This window comes from Cynara cardunculus (genome assembly GCF_001531365.2).
Source record: "Cynara cardunculus var. scolymus isolate 2C chromosome LG 6, CcrdV1, whole genome shotgun sequence".
Classification (NCBI taxonomy): Eukaryota; Viridiplantae; Streptophyta; class Magnoliopsida; order Asterales; family Asteraceae; genus Cynara; species Cynara cardunculus.
In genome coordinates this window covers 16,332,420-16,350,704 of record NC_037533.1, presented here as the reverse complement: position 1 = coordinate 16,350,704, position 18,285 = coordinate 16,332,420, and the positions used below count along the sequence as shown (strand labels likewise).

Genomic DNA, 18,285 nt, shown 5'->3' with positions numbered 1-18,285 from the left:
AAGTAATATGCATCAATAAACAGTACTTTATGTATAAAAGTTTGTTTTTAAGAGTTTTTGTCAAATATTTTATAATATAATATATAAATTATATAGCCTAACTCAAAGCCTATTTAATTTCTAATAGAAGAAAAAAGTAATGCGTTTCATGATCATCATTGCATCTATACTTTGTATATATGTATCTTTATTATCTTATTTGACAGTGTAATCAAAAGTTTTAGGTATAACAAGACCTTTAAAAAATAGAAAATTTGACTCATTCACAGGTGCGGAACACAACCGTCGTAGTCCGGGGGCCGAAATATAAGAGCATCTTCAATAGATTTTTCAAAATTGAGAAAATAGAGATTTTAGGCATATTTTTTCTCCAACAAGCTCTCAAAAATTCTCCAAAATGGAGAAAACATTAGAGAGTGTAAACAAAAAATGATTACAATAAGAGAGAATCATTTTTTTATCACATTCACACTAATCTTTGATATGAATGGTTTATAGGTCACTGAGATATCCATTTTTTGTCTTTATTTGACCCCAAGAATGGATTGGATCGAAACGACTTTCCTGCCAACGAAAGATTGGCTGGGGCGGGGAGCTCGAGCCCTGGTTTTAATAGAGTTTTAATTATCTATTTTGGAATTTTTTTTGAAGAATATGTTGAAGATGCCATAATATTATAAAAATTTGTAAATCCAAATAATTCGTTTTTAGACCATTAAATTTTAGAAAAAGACTGATTAATGTAATATTAAAACTTGAAACATTCAAAGTATTAACAGAAAAATAGTAATTCCAACTTAAACATTATTTACATATAATTAATATATTATATTATTTACTCTAAAAACTTAAACATTCAAAGTATTAATTGAGAATTAGTAATACCGATGTAATTTACTTGAAAAACTTATATTTACATATAATTAATATATTATGTAAAAACTAATACATATAATTAAATATTAATAATCTATATAAAATGCATAAAAAAAATGCTTAGGAGGGGTTTTGAAACAGGAACCTTCAGAATGGAGGTTGTAAATGAATACCAACTGAGTATTTAAGCTTAATTATAGTATTTAAGTCTAAAAAACGGGGAGACCATGACCCCCAAAGGCCCCCATGAGGTTCCGCCCTGCTCATTCAGATCCATATCATGAATATTTAGAATCCAGATCATGCAAGGACACATTGCTTTTTGCCAATTCGAATTGAAGGTATCCCTCTAGTATATACCATCACCTCATATCTTAAAACATGCAACTTGAACATAAAATTTAAAATCAAAACATCTGTTTACCATACAAAGAATAAAGAACCCCCCACCCCACCCCAACCCAAAGAACAAAGAATTGACTTCACCATTTTACGATTCCCATATTTGACTAATCTTCAGCAAATCTACCAATTGAGGCTATTTATTTTCCTCTTTCATGTATGTATATATGTATGTATATAAAACCTTTTGCAAGAAAACCATCAAGATTTATAGCGAAGTAGTGTCTTCAAGAGTCACTGAAGAACAAGTGGTAGTATCAGAGGCTGCATCATCCATGGACATGTTGAAGAATTCCGTACCCATATAATTCTCATCGTCGCCATTAACAGAAGGGGCCGGGGATGCATCCGGTGTCACTGCAACGGATGATGCAGCCGATTCGGCTTCGTCGTCAAATTGTTGAAGGTAAAAGTACATAATACTGGCTGTCAACATAAGCATCATCTTTTGGTTCACCTGTCAAAAGTATCGTCAAAATATGTAGAACCGTGTGAGATTACTCTCCAAAAGAGGCATAAGGAACAAATAGAGATTCCAACAACGTATATCAAAGAGAAATGGTCACAATTTGACGTCGTGGTTGAGGTCCTGGGGGATGTGGTGTACACAATAGGGTTCGATTCCAGGCGTGCACAAAAATTGTGGCCACTTAGTTTATCAAGGTTGAATTTTTGCAGTCACAATTTGCCAGAATTAGTCCATGCATGGCCGGGGACACCCTTCCCAAAGAAAACATTTTGTTTATGGTTTACAAGATAGAAACCCCCTTAAAGAAGGACGCCGCATTTACGTAAACAATAAATTTTAACGACTTTGTTTTATCTTTTGTCCCTCTCACTACGCATGTTTGTTTGCATACACTCATCTGCTACTTCTCTCTCATGTTTTCTTTTAGTTTTTGTTTTATAGCCTAGGGGTTTTCAGAAAAACAACCTCTCTATCTCTTGAGCCAGAGGCAAGGTTTTGCATACATCCTATTCTCATACTCTACCTCTGTGTGGGGTATGTTAGGTTTGTTTTGGCAAAAAGTTGATTACCGACAACCCCAACCAGCCCCACACGGAACCCACCTCTAAGGACACCAATGTGAGGGGTCATTTTTTGACTCACTCAACGGTTAAGGCTAGCCCAGGGCCCGTAGATGGGGGGGGGGGGGATGAGCAAAGTCGCCACGCCCTTTTGCCAATTGAGCTATATAGTGAAGGCTATATTGGGTTCGTTTGGTTTTTAAGTAAATTTAAGTTATAATTTTGCCAAATAGAAGCCTTGTCATTTCCATAGGCATCATTGTTGCAATTTTCGTAAGACCAAAAGGAGTATTTGTTTTTCTTTACACTAGACGAATATATCCCCTTCCGTGAGAAATAAAAGATCATTCTGAACAATAAAGAATGCACGCAAAAACCGCAATTTACCTCCATGATGTCTTCGGGCAACAAGAAGATGCAACATCCAAGCTTTCGTGCAACACTTATGATGTAAGTTGCATTCAACTTCTTCTCCTCGTCTATCACCACAACCAACAATAACTATTTTCAATATCGTGAAGACATTGTTAAGGACCCCAAACTTGACTAAACCATCACAAGATCTTGCTCAACTTATAAACAAAAAGGCTTTGAACCTTGAAAGATTTTTAGACCCGTTTGAAAATGTTGGTCCTTTTAAGGTTTTAGCAAAGTGGCCAATGGATGTGACTTTTACGGTCAATATGTGATATGTACATAGAGCCATTATTTACACTAATTATGTAGAGGGAGGTTCAAACGCAAACAATAACCAAATAAGAGAACATGAAAAGGCCAAATTATGTGATTTTACACTAACGGTCAATGCAAAGGGTGTGCGGATGACATGGCCTGCCTGCAACCTCTCAGGTCGCGGTCAAATTCGCATGAATCACATGTGATATTACACTTGATTTTAGTGTAAAATTACATGTGATTCGACCATTTTCTTATTCTCTTATTTGGTTATTGTTCTCGTATGAACCAAACTCTAATTATGTAACCTTTAAACTTTCTCTATAGAGAGAGAGAGAGAGATCGATCAAGGGTATTCAAGGAAAAGCATTATCTAAATGTTCCTAGATTACCTGAAGGGCAAATTGCATGTAAATGCAACGTATTTCTAAAGCCTTCATTTTGGTACCTCAGATGTGATATCATCAAACATTTAGACCAAAGTAGGGTGCATTTTCATGCAATCTCAAACATAAATCAGGTACCTAAATTTTTAAGATGTCACATCTGAGGTATCACAATTAAGGCTTTGAAAATACGTTACAAAATAAGAATCAGATCGACCATAGTACATTGCATTTTCATTCAATTTGTCGTCAGCTGAACGACTAACATATTGAACCGAGGCAAACAAACCATACCAGTTTGACCCCTGGTTACAAGGTTCCAATTGACGACTCTGGGTTCCACTGCAGTGAGAAGCTCAAGGAAGAATATCCCATTTGAAAGGCTTTTATCCTGCATAGGCATTAACAAAAAGACAACCAAAAAGTGACAAATTAACATGAGAAATAAACTGTCGACTAGATTGTCCTTTTCTTCATATCCGACCTTAAAACTCTCCATTTCAGAAGTTTTGCCCGTGCTTTTTACTTTTCTATTCGCCCACTTCAAAATATAACCATCTGTTATCTCTTGGGAGCGAGACCTCAAGTGCTTCAAAAGTTGAAGCATATTATACCTCATCAACTGCCATAGGAAAGCTGAAATGCAAGAAAATATGTTCAGCAACCATCTTTTGTTCAATGAAACGGGTGAGTTCCGGTGAGAATGAAAGTTATGGTGAGAATGGTGAGAAGGGTAAGAAGGGATCTCCAACCTTGGATCAATCCTAATTGAAGATCAACAGTAATGAGATGCACCGAGATGCACCGGATCAATTCTTGTGAGAAGTGGCGGTGAGATTAAAAGTGATCAAGGGTCCAGATCCCTTCTTACGCTTCTCACCTTAACTCCTATTCTCACACGATCCTTCATCCAATAAAACAAGTCCAAGATCATTAGGTTACCAAGTATGAGCTTTTTGTTCCCTTGTACGATATCATTTCCCGCTACATTCACGAGGGAGAATCTTAACATCTTCCCTATCCTAACAGCTTGATTACAATTCTCAACTTTTCTAAATGGCATCTTGATAGGAGGTTTAGTTGTGTGCCTCCAATTAACTGATCCAGGAGAAATCTTATCTAGAACTTCCAAAAGAATCCAGCTGCATGAACAAAAGACAATCAAATGTTTTTGGATTTTGATCTACAACAAAAATGGAGCACAATGTTCTAAATTACTCCTGCGGTTCCACAAAGTGAGATGAAGTTTGATTTCCGAGTCAAACTTATTGATGCTAAAAGTTTTAAGAGTCCTACATCGGCTACACTTGGACCATTTTTTCTTACTATATGTTGAAACCTCCCCTCTATCCTCAAGGGCTTTTTTGGAGAGTAATCTAATGAGGTTCCACATATTCTAACATGGTCCCGTGGGGAGAGTTTTCTATTAGAGTTTCGAAAAAGAAAGGAGAAAGGACTTTTGAAGCTTGCTGACTAGGGTTGGAAGCTAAATTCAGTCTTCGCCATAACATAAGAAAGTCTATATCAGAGCCAAGGTTCACCACTCTAGCAACTCGACACTCTGGGGCAATTTGTACTCATCTAGCCCCCTACCCGTATGTAGAAAGTCAAACCCTAACCGTTGGTTTGTCCTTCCTTGATATTTCATTGTTCGTAACCGACTTCCATATACTTTTAGGTTCTTTCTAATTTATAGAATATTTCTTAACTTAAATAACATTTCCGATAATCAAGTGTCACTTACATGCTAACAAGATTGAAATCCTTGAATAGTTGCACCATATTGAAAGTTGAATATGTTAAGTCAATATCTCTTTCTCTATATATTACTGATATTTTTGTCTATATTCATATGTGTATATTTAAAGAAAGATATAATAAATCATGCTCCAGGATTAAATCATGGTCTTTTCATAACTTCAGTTATTGGTTTAGTTGTTATAATAACTATGTATACCGTGAGGAAACATATGGCAAAAACAAAGACTAAGACATGGTGAACATAGGATGAAAAAATAAGAAAAAGTAACGAGTAGGCACAATGAAACATACAAAAGGTAAATAACTAGTGTGTGTATATAAAATACTTACCCATTTCTGAGATCCTCGAATACGTTGTTAACGTACGAAGAAATTCCAAGACTGTTGATCCAGAGCCTGAAGCATCTCTCTTCCCTAGACACTTGTTCGTCATCTTTCATCATCTCAGCATAAGAGACCTTGTTGTTATCATTAGATAGACCATTCCTACACATACATTATCTTCATAAGGTGGAGATAAAAATGTTAAATACAATGCATATTCTTGGGGTTTTAACAAATAGACCAACACTAGAAAAGAAAAGAAAGGGTGACCCTGGTGCACCAAGGCTCCTCGGCTTTTCCTTTCCGGGTAGCCGTGGGTTTCTGGGTCATCTTATCCAAACCTAGATAATCCCATGGGGCCTGAAGATGACAATCAAGAAGAAATAGCGACCTATGGGGAGGATCCCTAAGGCCTAGCCTTTATTTGCTTTTTGCCGGGGTTTAGGAGGGAAGTCTTTGTACTCTCAATATTTTCCATCCACCCTTACAAAGGGAAGAAATTGATAGAAAATGGCCAATCAGCAAATAGGGTTTCACTTTTTAGCCATTTTCTGGCGGATTAACTTTTTAGCCAATCCTTACGCAGAAGAGTTACTCATATGAATAAGGATTAGTTTTCAGCGAAAAAACCCTTACGTAGAAAGTGGATTCTGCATAAGGACTCTGCTTAAGGATCTGACTTTCTGCGCAAGGATTCTTATTTTTTTTTTTGCCGAAAACCGATCCTTAACATATGTGTGAGCCTTCTACATAAGGATTGGCTAAAGGGTGAATTTTTGGGTTAGAAAATGGCTAAAAAAAGTGAAACCACCTATCACCTTTGGTTATTTATGTAAATTTCCCCTTTACAAGTGGGTAATTTCTGTGACTCAAACCCACGATATTCTAGTCATAAAAGAATTAACGTTACCTCTTCCTCTAAGGGCATACTCTTGAAATAGCAAGATAGAAAAATCTCAAATCAAGGAAAGCAATTATTTATAATTGAAAGGCCTAATATATGAAAATAAACAGCCCTCTCCAACCTGTGGTGGAATAGCTGTGCAACAAATGCAAGATTTAAATTTGTTGATCCATCAACTATATCCTTTGGAGTCAAGTATCTTTTGGCTTTCATTCTCTCAGCATGCTCAAGTACCAATCTGGCTCGTTCAATAGGATCATTCGTATCCAATGTGGCCGGGTTGCAGTGTTCTGGTGCAAGAACATTAAGCAGGTAAGCATAAGCTTCTCCATCCTACAAATATAGTAAATGATATTGTTAGAGAAAGACCTCAAATTTGAATCTCTACAAGTGTAGTGCATTTTTTTTTTGTGAAAAATGTAAAGAACAAAAAAAGCTAGAGTCGGGGGCTTTTTGGTTGGTTTTCCATCAAAACCTGTGTGGATTAATATGTTTGTACATATTGGGAAGGTTTTTTAGTAGATGGAAGGAGTGTGCTTTTTAACCGGAAGGACAGGGTTGGAAAAAACTTGGGTTTATGCATGAAGCTCCTCCCTAGAAGTTTGCTGAATAAGCTACTTTCTATATCATTAAGCCACTATCAAACCGTGATGTATAACTGGTCATGTATATCTGACTAAATAAGTTGCGAGTCTAATTAATCTCATTAAGCAGCTAAAAAACAAACTCTTACACAGGCTCATTAACAGACATGTACAAGGACTTCTCATATCGTCAAATATCAGATCATATCTATCTAATATATCATAACCAAGGAACAAGATCAAAATTTTGTATCTAGTTTTCATAATATTATGCATGGCAAATTTGTTATGGTAAAACTTAGTTTAAAACGAGTGGTAGAAAGCAACTTCCGACTTTAAGGAACATGGAGTTCCATCAGGCCACAAAAGCCATTTTCCACTTGGGCATTAATTGCCAAACTCCAAGTTCTAAAAATAAACTTGTCGACAATTACACATTTTTAATAGAAGTTAGGCCTATTTTCATAAATCCATGGTGTCACTTACCATATCCATGCCTTCAAATTACTGAGTCCTCTATATAGTAATACAATGAGTGTCTAGAAAACTTCTTCTTCCTTGACCATATAATAATTTCATTTTGTTAGTCGATATAGGGGTTAAATGAGTCGAAAACCGAACAACAAGGTCAAGCTCTGGATGCTCTACTTGGATATGATGAAATGAACCATTCACTAGTACGAATTCAAACATGAGAAGAACAAGAAAGTAGGAGATGGATAAAAAAGAAGGTTTGATTGCAATTAAAAACGGAAAATTACCAAAACATAGATGATCACCGAACCAGGGAAACTTCCCTCTCTCAAAGCGAGGAGCTATGAGCCACAAGTAACTATTTAGAAAAATAACAGAATGCCTACAAGCTAAAGGTATTCCCCCTATTTATTAGACATATTCCCAAAGCAAGATAAAACTAAACCTTATCCCTTCTTGGACCGTCTTGCATATACCTTCAAAACTTTGGGCTTGGATAAAACATCCAATTTAGGAGGATTCACAACATTACTCTCTCCTTCCAATAAAGTTTTGTCCTCAAGACTTAGATCCGGAAATTGGCCCTTGATTATGCTAGCATCCTCCCACGTGGCTTCTTCTCGGACCTGCCCTTGCCAACAAGTTAACAATTGATCCACTGATTTTCCGTATTGTTCCACTGTACGTCTCGCACAAATCTCCTACGGCAACAAAACATCCTTGCCATCGAATTCCAACTTTGGTGGTAAAAGTTGTCACCGTAGGTGACATTACAGCTTTTTTAAGTAAATAAATGAAATAAGGGATGGATACGTGACGATGAAGGTAATTCGAATGGTGACCGACCCGTAGAACTGTGAAACGTAGTTATACCAAAACTCTGCCCATGAAACCCACAATGCCCACGAATGAGGCTGATCAATGTCAAAGCACCGCAAATACGTATCTAAACAACGGTTTATCACCTTTGTTTGACCATCCGATTCCGGATGATAAGCGAAGCTCATGTTTAACGTTGTTCCTTGCAAACGAAAGAGTTCTTGCCAAAAATGACTTAAACTGTTTCGGACGTGGAAAGCGCTCCGCCTGAATTAGACCTATTATTTCATGAAATCTGCGAGAAATGCGCCTATTTGTTCCCCCAGCCCCGGAGAGATGCATAACTCTTTTTTTCTCTAAAGCTTGGGGTGTGAAAACACTTCCTGATGTCGAATTCCAAAAACCAGCGAGAGGTTCCCCACGTAAGAATGGACGTCTTGGTTCACGCAAGAGTGCACGTAGAATACCAAAAGGACTTATTCATGTTCAAGCAATGAGAATGCTCTCAAGTCCAGTCAATGTCTTTCTGATGATACGATTCTCAGGTGCCCTTGATCAGATAAAGCTGCCCGCCCTATGACCCACAACTCAAAATGGAATAATTATGGTTTTCTATCTTCATATTTCAAAATTGGAGAATCACCAAGGCCTTTGCTGCTCGCCCTGGTTCGCTAGGAGCTCTACTTGCACAACAAAATTCAAACAACGAATCACAATCGCTAACAATTGATTTAGGAATTCCATGATGTCTAACCACTTCCCGGACAAAAACTTTTGCAATAGATTTAGCGGTATAAGGATGTTTGATTAGAATAAAATGGCTGTATTTAGACACCAGATCTACCACTACCAAAAGAGCATCATACCCTTTAGACTTGGGTAAACCCACAATAAAGTCCATAGATAAATGTTCCCAAATCACATTAGGAATATCAAGAGGCTGAAGTAACCCACTTGGAGACGTTGAAGTAGCCTTAGATCGTTGACAAACATCAAAAGCCTTCACGAATTCTTGCACCCTGGCTATCATTCCGGGTCAATATAAGTTTGTAGCCAAAAGTCAATAGGTACGATAGTAACCCGAATGCCCTCCCGTAAGAGAGTAATGGAATTCCTCTAAGAGAGACGGAATTAGTGTGAAAGAATGAGGAATCACCAACCTACCCTTGTAGTACAACACATTGTGTCTCACCGTATACCCGGAATGGGAATTCGGATCATTCGTTAAATCCCGAATGATTTTTTGTAATCCTGGATCATTACTTGCTTCCTCCATTAATTGAGTCCCTTGAACCCAAATCGGTCCTGACGTTAATGACGAAACCTTACCATCATCCGCACGTCGCGGTAAAGCGTCGGCGGCCTGTTTTCTCGGCCCGACTTATATAAGATATCAAATTGATATCCCAGTAACTTTGCTACCCAATTCTGCTGTCCTGGGTTCGTAATACGCTGCTGTAGCAAAAATTGAAGAATTTTTTGATCCGTATACACACAGAATTTCGTTCCCAAAAGATATGATCGCCAATGTTGAACGGCTAACACTAATGCCATAATTTTCCCTTTCATAAGCGGATTTCGCTAAGTTTTGCTCACTCAACGCCTTACTAAATAAGCAATGGGCCTTTGTTGTTGTATCAACACCGCTCCTATGCCACGTCCCGAAGCGTCACATTCGATTATGAAAGGAAATGAAAAATCCGGCAATGCCAAGACCGGTGCCGTGACCATAGCTTGTTTCAATTCATCGTAGGCTGATTGGGCTTCCAGACTCCATCAGAACGAGTCTTTCTTTGTTAAATCAGTCAGTAGTTTGGCGATACTACCGTAATGACGAATAAATTTATGGTAGTAACCCATTAGACAAAAAAATCCACATAATCATTTAATCTGTTTTAGGACTGGCCATTCCAAAACAGCTGATATCTTCTTTGGATCCATTGCCACAACTTGGGCGTTGATGAGATGTCCCAAATAATCGATCGACGTTTGTCCAAACGAGCATTTTTTTCGATTGACCACAAATTGATTTGAGACCAAAATGTGAAGAGTCGTGCTCACATCTTTGCAAGTGTTGAGACCAAGAAGAGTTGTAAATTAAGATATCGTCAAAGAAAACCACAACAAACTTTCATAAGTAAGGTCGAAAGATGTCATTCATATACTCGTAATAGCCATCGTGAGTGCGAAACGCTGTCTTCTCGATGCTGTCGGGGTTTCATACGGATTTGATTATAACAAGATTTTAAGTCCAACTTCGTAAAGAAATGGGATCCAGATAATTCATCAATAAGCTCATCGACCACCGGAATCGGAAATTTGTCGGGAATTGTGGCTTTGTTGAGAGCACGGTAATCAACACACATTCTCCACGAATCGTCTTTTTTTTTTTCGAACTAAAATTACCGGGCTCGAGAACACACTTTTACTAGGACGGATCATCCCTAACGTCAAAAGTTCTTTAACGTGTCTTTCAATCTCTGCCTTCTGACTATGCGGGTACCGATAATCCGATATGGACAAACACAAATCGGAAAGACGTAGGAGACACTAATGAAATTCCATGATCATATGAGCGAATAGGAGGAAGACCCGTAGGGTCCCGAAAAACAACCGCAACCTGCTCTAATAGGCATTGTAAGTTAGATTGATGCTTCTAATATAGTGTGTCGTCGTGTTTACTTGACTCCCCAACATGTGCACCATCCCGTAACCTCTTATGAGGTTCCTCCAACTTCAACTAAGTGTGAAGAGAAGCTTGCTTAACCACCGAATGAAAATCGCATTGACTGAGTTTTCCAATTGTGTACCACTTCTCCCAATGTTTCTAGTCACTCCATACCCAAGACTAAATCCAACTGTCCCATTTCAAAAAGCAAAGCATCCACCACAAACTCACAACCGCTAATCAAAACCGGCAATTCTGAATGTTCATTCACAAGAATCATATGTCCGTCTCCCAGAGTAATGTTGATGCCCAAGAAAAAATGACGTTATTCCCAATGCCGTGACCAATTTATGGGATACAAAATTATGTGTTGCCCCACTATCCACCAAAATTACAACCGGTATTTCCAAAATAACACCTTCGATCTTCAAAGTTTTACCTCCCGATTCCGCCGTCACTAAAGTGCCCTGATACTCCAATACCGTACACGACCCCATCGTCGGTGGTTCCACTTCGTCTCCCAAATCATCCTCCAATATCTCCATCGCCCGGATTTCCCCATTATCATCGACAATTTCATCATCAACCAACAATAGAACTCGCAATTTACCCTTTGGGCATTTGTGAGCTGGACCAAAGGTTTGACCGCAACGAAAATATAATCCCTTCTTGTGGCGATCCTCCCATTCAATACGAGAAAGAGATCGAAACCCTTTGTTGCGATTTCCTGTTGATATATGATCAGAGAACGTGGTCAAAATAGGTCGTGTACGTGAAATCGATGGATTAGGTACTGATCGACTAGGATTAAGCCGATGAATTGAGCCTTTGTCATTAGGCCCAGAACTAACATATCCTTTAGCATCAGATCGGCCCAAGGGCGACTTCAGATCGGAATGAAATTTCGATCCAAACCACTTCCCATGTTCTGATAACGAGAACGAGATTCGGAAACACTGATCGAAGAAGGACACAACATTTGTTCAACATCCTTAGCCAAATACATGGCGTCCAGACGGGATTAAGGACGATGAAGTCGGACCAAAGGCTTGGGACTGGTAAAAGAGGAATTAACGACAATAAATATTCAAAATCTTCGATGTACTCATGAATGGAGTTTCTGAAGTGTTGCTAATTGCTCATAAAGATTCTGAATCTCCAACCCGCTGAAACGTTGTAAAAGCTCTTTGGTAAACCGATCCCACGATAATGGCACATAGAGCTCATTGACAATAGAAAACCAATGTTAAGCAACCCCCACCATGCTCAATTGTGCCAATCGGATGCGTAATTGAGGGACAATTCCGTGGATCTCAAAGTAGAGTTCCACTTTTTTGATCCAACTTTGAGGGTCGAAACCCGAAAACTCAGGTAATTTCACTTTCTTCGCTGCCCAAGGAAGGCGATCAGATGACGATCGACCCCCTCCTTATCAAAAGGAGAAGTCATCTTCTGGTGTGAGAAAAATTCTGATTCATCCTCCTTCTCGAACAAACCAGATTGGTCTCCCGGTCCATCAACTGAACGTTTGTCCTGATTTTTGACCCAATTCATCATAAATTTTCGTAACTCTGCTTGCTCCACTTGATCCAATTCCACAGATTGAATGGCCGATTTGATCTCGGTCATATCAGCTTGAAGTTTCTGAATCTGTTCCTCATGACCATCGAATCGATTTTACTCAGAACGAGTGACCATCGTGAATTCCGACAGATCAATGGCAGGTCGGACCAATGATACGAATTCAAATATGAGAAGAACAGAAAAGTAGAAGATGGATAGAAACGAAGGTTTGATTGCAATTAAAAACGGAAAATTACCAAAACAGAGATGACTAGGGAAACTTCCCACTCTAAAAGTGAGGAGCTATGAGCCACAAGTAATTATTTAGAAAAATAACCGAATGCCTACAAGCTAAAGGTATTCTCCCTATTTATTAGACATATTCCCAAAGCAAGGTAAAACTAAACCTTACCCTTTCTTGGATAAACCTTATCCTTTCTTGGATAAACCTTATCCTTTTTTGGACCGTCTTGCATATACCTTCAAAACCTTGGGCTTGGGTAAAACATCCAATTTAGGAGGATTCGGAACATTCACGATATATATGTTAGGACAATTCAGCATACGTACATTAGTTCTATTTGTTTTACATGTTGTAATTACATTATTGCTTGCACACCATTTAAGCGTACACACCATTGACTCGTTATTCTGCCTGTTATTTTTCCTATTACTTGTTTTATTACTAATATTATTGTCTGCTTGCACACACCTTTGCGTCATGCAAAAGTTGGGTGTAAGATGCCACATCGGTTGGGGAGGGGAACGAAGGTTACCTTATAAGGGACTTGATACCTCCTCTATCAAACGCGTTTTAAAATCGTCATTTAAGGTGTGCGGACAAAGCGGACAATATCTGGTACAGTTGGCCTGAGATGTTATAAAAGGTATCAAAGCCGGGAATCAGACTCTTGTGCCAGCGAGGACGCTAGGCTCCCAAGGGAGGGGTGGATTGTAAGATCCCACATCGGTTGGGTAGGGGAATGAAGGTTACCTTATAAGGGACTTGATACCTCCTCTATTAGACACGTTTTGAAACTGTGAGTCTAGGTGTGTGGACAAAGTCGACAATATGTAGTACGGTTGGCCTGTGATGTTACATCGGGGGTCTTTACAGAAACAACCTTTCGATCCTAGTGGTTGAAGTAAGGTTTACCTCTCCCGGACCCTACTTTCGAGTGGATATACGGGGTTCATTTGGTTTTAACCATTCACAAGTTGAACACTGAGTCAAACTTAGCTACTATGTCTCGTCCATATTCTCATAATTATATGGCTAGAAGAAATTAAGATGCGACATTGAGTCCCATTTATTTTAGTAAGCAGGAAGACTGTCACGACATAAAAGACAACCATTTTTACAAGATCAACTCTCTAAAGATATGCTCACTACATATGAACTTGCTATTGCTTTTTAGTTAGATTTTTGCATGAACAAATTACAGTGTCATCTTATCATGGAACCTTGGACACTATTTACCAATACGAAAAGAATCAAAAGATCAACACTAGTCAACGTAAAGATGTGTCAAAATGAGACCTTGTTAAACTGTATGAATATGTCAAAATCTCAAACAAAAGGTGGCATTTACCTTTAAATCCGTTGAGAAATTTGTCACAGTTTTTGTGTAGCCTGCTTTCTTAAGATGAAAATTCATCCATTTCAACAAGACTTTTTCAGGTGATAATGCAATGAGCTCCTCAACATCCTATAAGACAACGTACAATTACGTTCACATGCAAGCGTATGTAGGGTGTTTGTAGAAACCACAAGCTGAATATCCTCGTACATCAAGAAAGAAAAAGAAGGGTTAAGAATTACCTCATCGTCCTCCACCAATTCAAGAAGCTGAGGTGTCTTTCTAAGGTTGAGATCTGCCAGGAGTTGTATCTGCACGCACCACCATCACAAGCACAAGTTATGAACAATAGAGATGAAAAATACAGAAAAGATAAAAGAACCTGAGATGTCTTGTTCCTAACTTAGAGTGGACATCCCTATTTGCCTACATCCACTTTTCACAAGTCGGGGATCTTCACCGAATCAACTGCTCTACTCTTGAGATAGTCAACATAAATCTTACCCCTCCTAGAGCCCACCTCCGGTTAGGATATAATGGACTTGTTTGGTTTTGTTGGGTTTATGGCTAAATGAAAGACTCCCATTAGTTTTGATGGATGTATGGAAATTCCATATTCCATCTGCAATAAGGATTTGCGTATTTGAATGAGAGTCCTGGTAAAAGATCATTTGTAGGAGAAGTCCTCCATATTCTTTATGGCTAAGGGAATCATTTCTTCTTCGGCATTCACCATTATGTTTTGTTTTCTCCATGTAGAGAACACCCACCTTCATGTGGATGTAGCCCTATTGAGTGAACCATGCAAATTTTTATGTCTTGTGTGTGTGTTTTTATTTGTGTTTTGCTTCATTAAACCCAACCAACCAACCAAACCAAACCGACTCGGTAAATCCCACTCAAAAGTAGGGTATGGGGGGTGAGATGTACGCAAACATGACCTCTACCCCAAAGAGTAGTGCGGTTGTTTCCATGAAGACCCCTGGTTTGTGTTTTGCTTGATCATCTGCATAATTCTGCTTCTATGGCTAACAACTTGAGTTCTAATATGATAACTCATGATTCTAACATTGTGTTTCTCATGATTGGTTAAATAATCATCAGTAAACGAGAATTTCCCTTTTATATAATAGGATATAGTCACCTTTATGATTTGAGAAATTAGGCCAAGTACCAAATGAGGCTGCAAAATTGAGGAACTAAAAGTGAGATTATATAAACTAAATCACAACTAATATGGTAACTAGAAAAACAGCCAGATAACTTACTCTTCCTTCGGCTAGATCCTGGCAGCCAACATTGACTACCGTGCAACCTATAGCCTTGGCAGAGTTGAGGCAAAGCGTATGATTTTCGTTTCTTTCCCAAAGGTTGAGTTCTCGTTTGGTGTTAATAGCTCGATCATCTATTGTATTGGGCACAGCGACATTGATAAGTTTACTGCATTAGACCATAATGATATATTAAAACCACCACAATCAGTCGGACTCCTAATGTCATGAAGAAGTAGAGTAAAACAGCAGACCCTGCTTAAGTACCATAGAAGAACTCCATCTTTAACAAGCTCAAACAAAGCATTGCTGGATGGATCAATAGGAAGAAACTGCTTCATAAATGGATCATCTCTAAGATAGCTATTGATATGAGCCACATAAACTTCTTTCTCGGAATCATGTACAGTGTGAACTGTTGATGCTTTAAGAAAAGAAGCTGCGCTCTTTGAATTACCCAATTTCTTTGCAGCTTGTGTTTGTAAATTCACGTAAGCCTGCCCATGTAATGCAATCGATTAAAAGTTAATCAAGGCTTTGATTCGAACAAGAAAGATGCATGCAAGTTGCTCGTTGGATGATCGATCAATAAAGCAAACTACAATATGTTGCTTATAAACCACAAGGGTTGTGGTGTAGCGGTTGAGGCCCTGGGGGATGTGGTGGAGTATCCCATGTGCCCAGGGTTCTACTCTAGGAGTACACAACAATTATTGGCCACTGAGTTTATCGGAGCTGATTTCTTGCGGTCACAATTTGCAGGGATTAGTCCAGCCATAGCCTAGGACACCTTTCCAAAAATATGTTTGCTTATACCATTTCCCTTCATTCTCAGTTCTTCATTTCATGGGTCTCATCATCATTTTTACTTGGATCAGTATATGGGATCCATAATCACATCTTCGACCTCCATGCGTCATGTGAACGAGACCCACAAAATGAAAACCTTAAATGGCCTAAACAAATAGAAACTTAAGGGTGCATTTGGCATCCAGACAGATAGGATAGGACTAAAAGACAGAACTGGACAAAACAGATCAAAATAACCAATTAATCCTAATGAGATATATATTTTGATTAATTTGTTAAATTATAATAAAATAAATATTTTTGATAACAAAATATATCATTAGAAGGTTTTAATCAATACGATTAAAATGACACCAAAATAAAAAGTTTATGTACTTTCCAATTTTTATTATATACCTTTTCTATATTACTTTTTATTATTGATATCTAATAAATTACATAAATTAATCGAATATAGAAACCGTATAAAAAGAATATTTTGAGGACACTAGAGTGAAAGTTTAAAACACATAAAATACAATAGATAAAATTTTAAAAAATGAATAAAATGTACAATAGATAGACGTAATTGATGTTTTAAAAGAGAATTAGGTTTTATTTTGAGATTACATTGATAAAATATAAGTCTGTGCCACCCTGTTCCACTTCATTCCACTCTAATCTTGTTTGTTCAACATAAAAGTACTATCAAACGTGAACAATAATCCCTATTATGTTATGCCATGTCATGTCCAGTGTACCAAACGCACCAACAAATAGAAACTTAAATGAAGATGAGAACAGTGGAACACCCGGTGTTTACCCTAAGGAAGCTTTCGAAATCGAGTCTATTTTCCTCATCAGTACCACGGTCACACAATATGTCCCTAATTTCCTCCTCCTTGAAGATCACATTGAAGGGCTTCAACTTCACAAGCAAGGGTGGCAAGTCACCAGCAGTAACTTGACCATTTTGATTCTTTAATTGTATATACTATACACCAAGCAAACACAACAAAACATGAATTATTTGTTTGACATATGATCGAACAAGTGGTGGGCAAAACCATAAGATCAATTCGAGGAGTAGGATAGATTAATAATTACCTTGGATTTTAGGCTACGAAGTTGAGCTTGTGAGAACTGGCTCTGAAGCCATTGATCAGAAACACGAAGTTCCGCAGATCTAGACATCTGCTTCTTCCCAAAGTTCACAAAATTTTGCAAACCCAGGAAAGAATTAAATCAAAATGCCCTCTCAACTTCCTTCCCCGACAAAATCAATCACCCAAAACACCACCAATAAGAAACCAATCAAATCTACAATAGCCACGATCTAAAAACCAAACCCATTAAACAGCATTCCAAATCAACGTAAATCATCTTATAACACGATCTAACAACGTATAGATTTACGAATGAGTCACGTTATGGCGCCAGATAGGCATTCAAGAATCAGGAATAAAAAACCAGGCAACAAAAGGATTTATCGTCGTTAATTGAGTCATTGAGACCTTCCATCGAACACATTACCTGCAGAATCAGACAATTCGTATTTGGATGTCCGATTTGGATTGATTTCAGCAAGGTGAGTCCAAAAACGTCGATAGATTAGGAAGGAGAATGCATGTTGGTTGAAGGGAGATCGAATCTAAGAGGGGAAAGGGCGCAATTGCATTGGCTCAAAAACGAATTGGCCATGAACGAGAGGCATGGAGGACACCAGATAAGAAATCTCTCGAATGCCTCTATTTTCATCTTCGTTCGCTTTTGCTGATTTGAAGAAACTGTTGGGAGAGATTTGTACACGCGTCTCGTTTGTGAATAGACGTCGGACCAATTTTACACGTGTATATCCACGTCAGCAAGTCGTTGCCTCCACGTCATTTCTCTTTATGCTTTTAAATATATGATAATGAGTCTTGTACGGAAATTTGATCAAAATAGTTTCCCTTTTCGATTGGATGGGTTAACTAAATGAGAACTGTTTTATTTGTAACTAGAAGAGTACTCGTGCAATGCAGTGAGATACATCGTGTTTTTAATATTTCATTTTATTTGTTTTTATTTTTGAATAAAATATATGTTTGACGATATCATAAAAATTTGACAAAAATATATCGATATTAGTATCAAATTAACTATTTGAAATTCCTCATTTTTTTGTGTAATTTTTTAAT

General features: G+C 38.0%; 1 protein-coding gene across 4 annotated transcripts; it reads right to left on the bottom strand.

Annotated features, from left to right (window-relative positions):
* Nucleotides 1-1,344: 1,344 nt before the first annotated feature.
* LOC112514393 (fimbrin-1-like) lies at nt 1,345-17,843 on the bottom strand. Of its 4 annotated transcripts, none has more exons than XM_025120836.1 (15): nt 17,639-17,837; nt 17,213-17,441; nt 16,929-17,099; nt 15,584-15,813; nt 15,314-15,485; nt 15,190-15,228; nt 14,288-14,356; nt 14,058-14,174; nt 6,479-6,690; nt 5,460-5,615; nt 4,311-4,510; nt 3,853-4,004; nt 3,663-3,759; nt 2,695-2,786; nt 1,345-1,735 (listed from the first exon to the last, which is right to left on the bottom strand). In XM_025120836.1, exons 2-15 carry the CDS (start codon nt 17,297-17,299, stop codon nt 1,487-1,489), a joined length of 2,043 nt encoding a protein of 680 aa, XP_024976604.1. In that variant the 5' UTR covers nt 17,300-17,441; nt 17,639-17,837; the 3' UTR covers nt 1,345-1,486. The 4 variants fall into 4 exon arrangements, with proteins under 4 accessions (XP_024976604.1, XP_024976605.1, XP_024976606.1 ...); XM_025120837.1 differs by having other exon boundaries at nt 17,213-17,371; XM_025120838.1 differs by lacking the exon at nt 15,190-15,228 and having other exon boundaries at nt 17,213-17,843.
* Nucleotides 17,844-18,285: the final 442 nt, after the last annotated feature.

What these genes read in the sequence shown, in the direction of transcription:
- LOC112514393 (XM_025120836.1), bottom strand. Translation starts at nt 17,299, where the DNA reads ATGTCTAGATCTGCGGAACTTCGTGTTTCTGATCAATGGCTTCAGAGC. An exon ending in TTCGAGGATCTCAGAAATGG is followed by an intron (nt 4,511 to 5,459) that starts GTAAGTATTTTA and finishes TTGTTCATGCAG; the next exon opens with CTGGATTCTTTTGGAAGTTC. An exon ending in TGTAACCAGGGGTCAAACTG is followed by an intron (nt 2,787 to 3,662) that starts GTATGGTTTGTT and finishes TTGTGGTGATAG; the next exon opens with ACGAGGAGAAGAAGTTGAAT.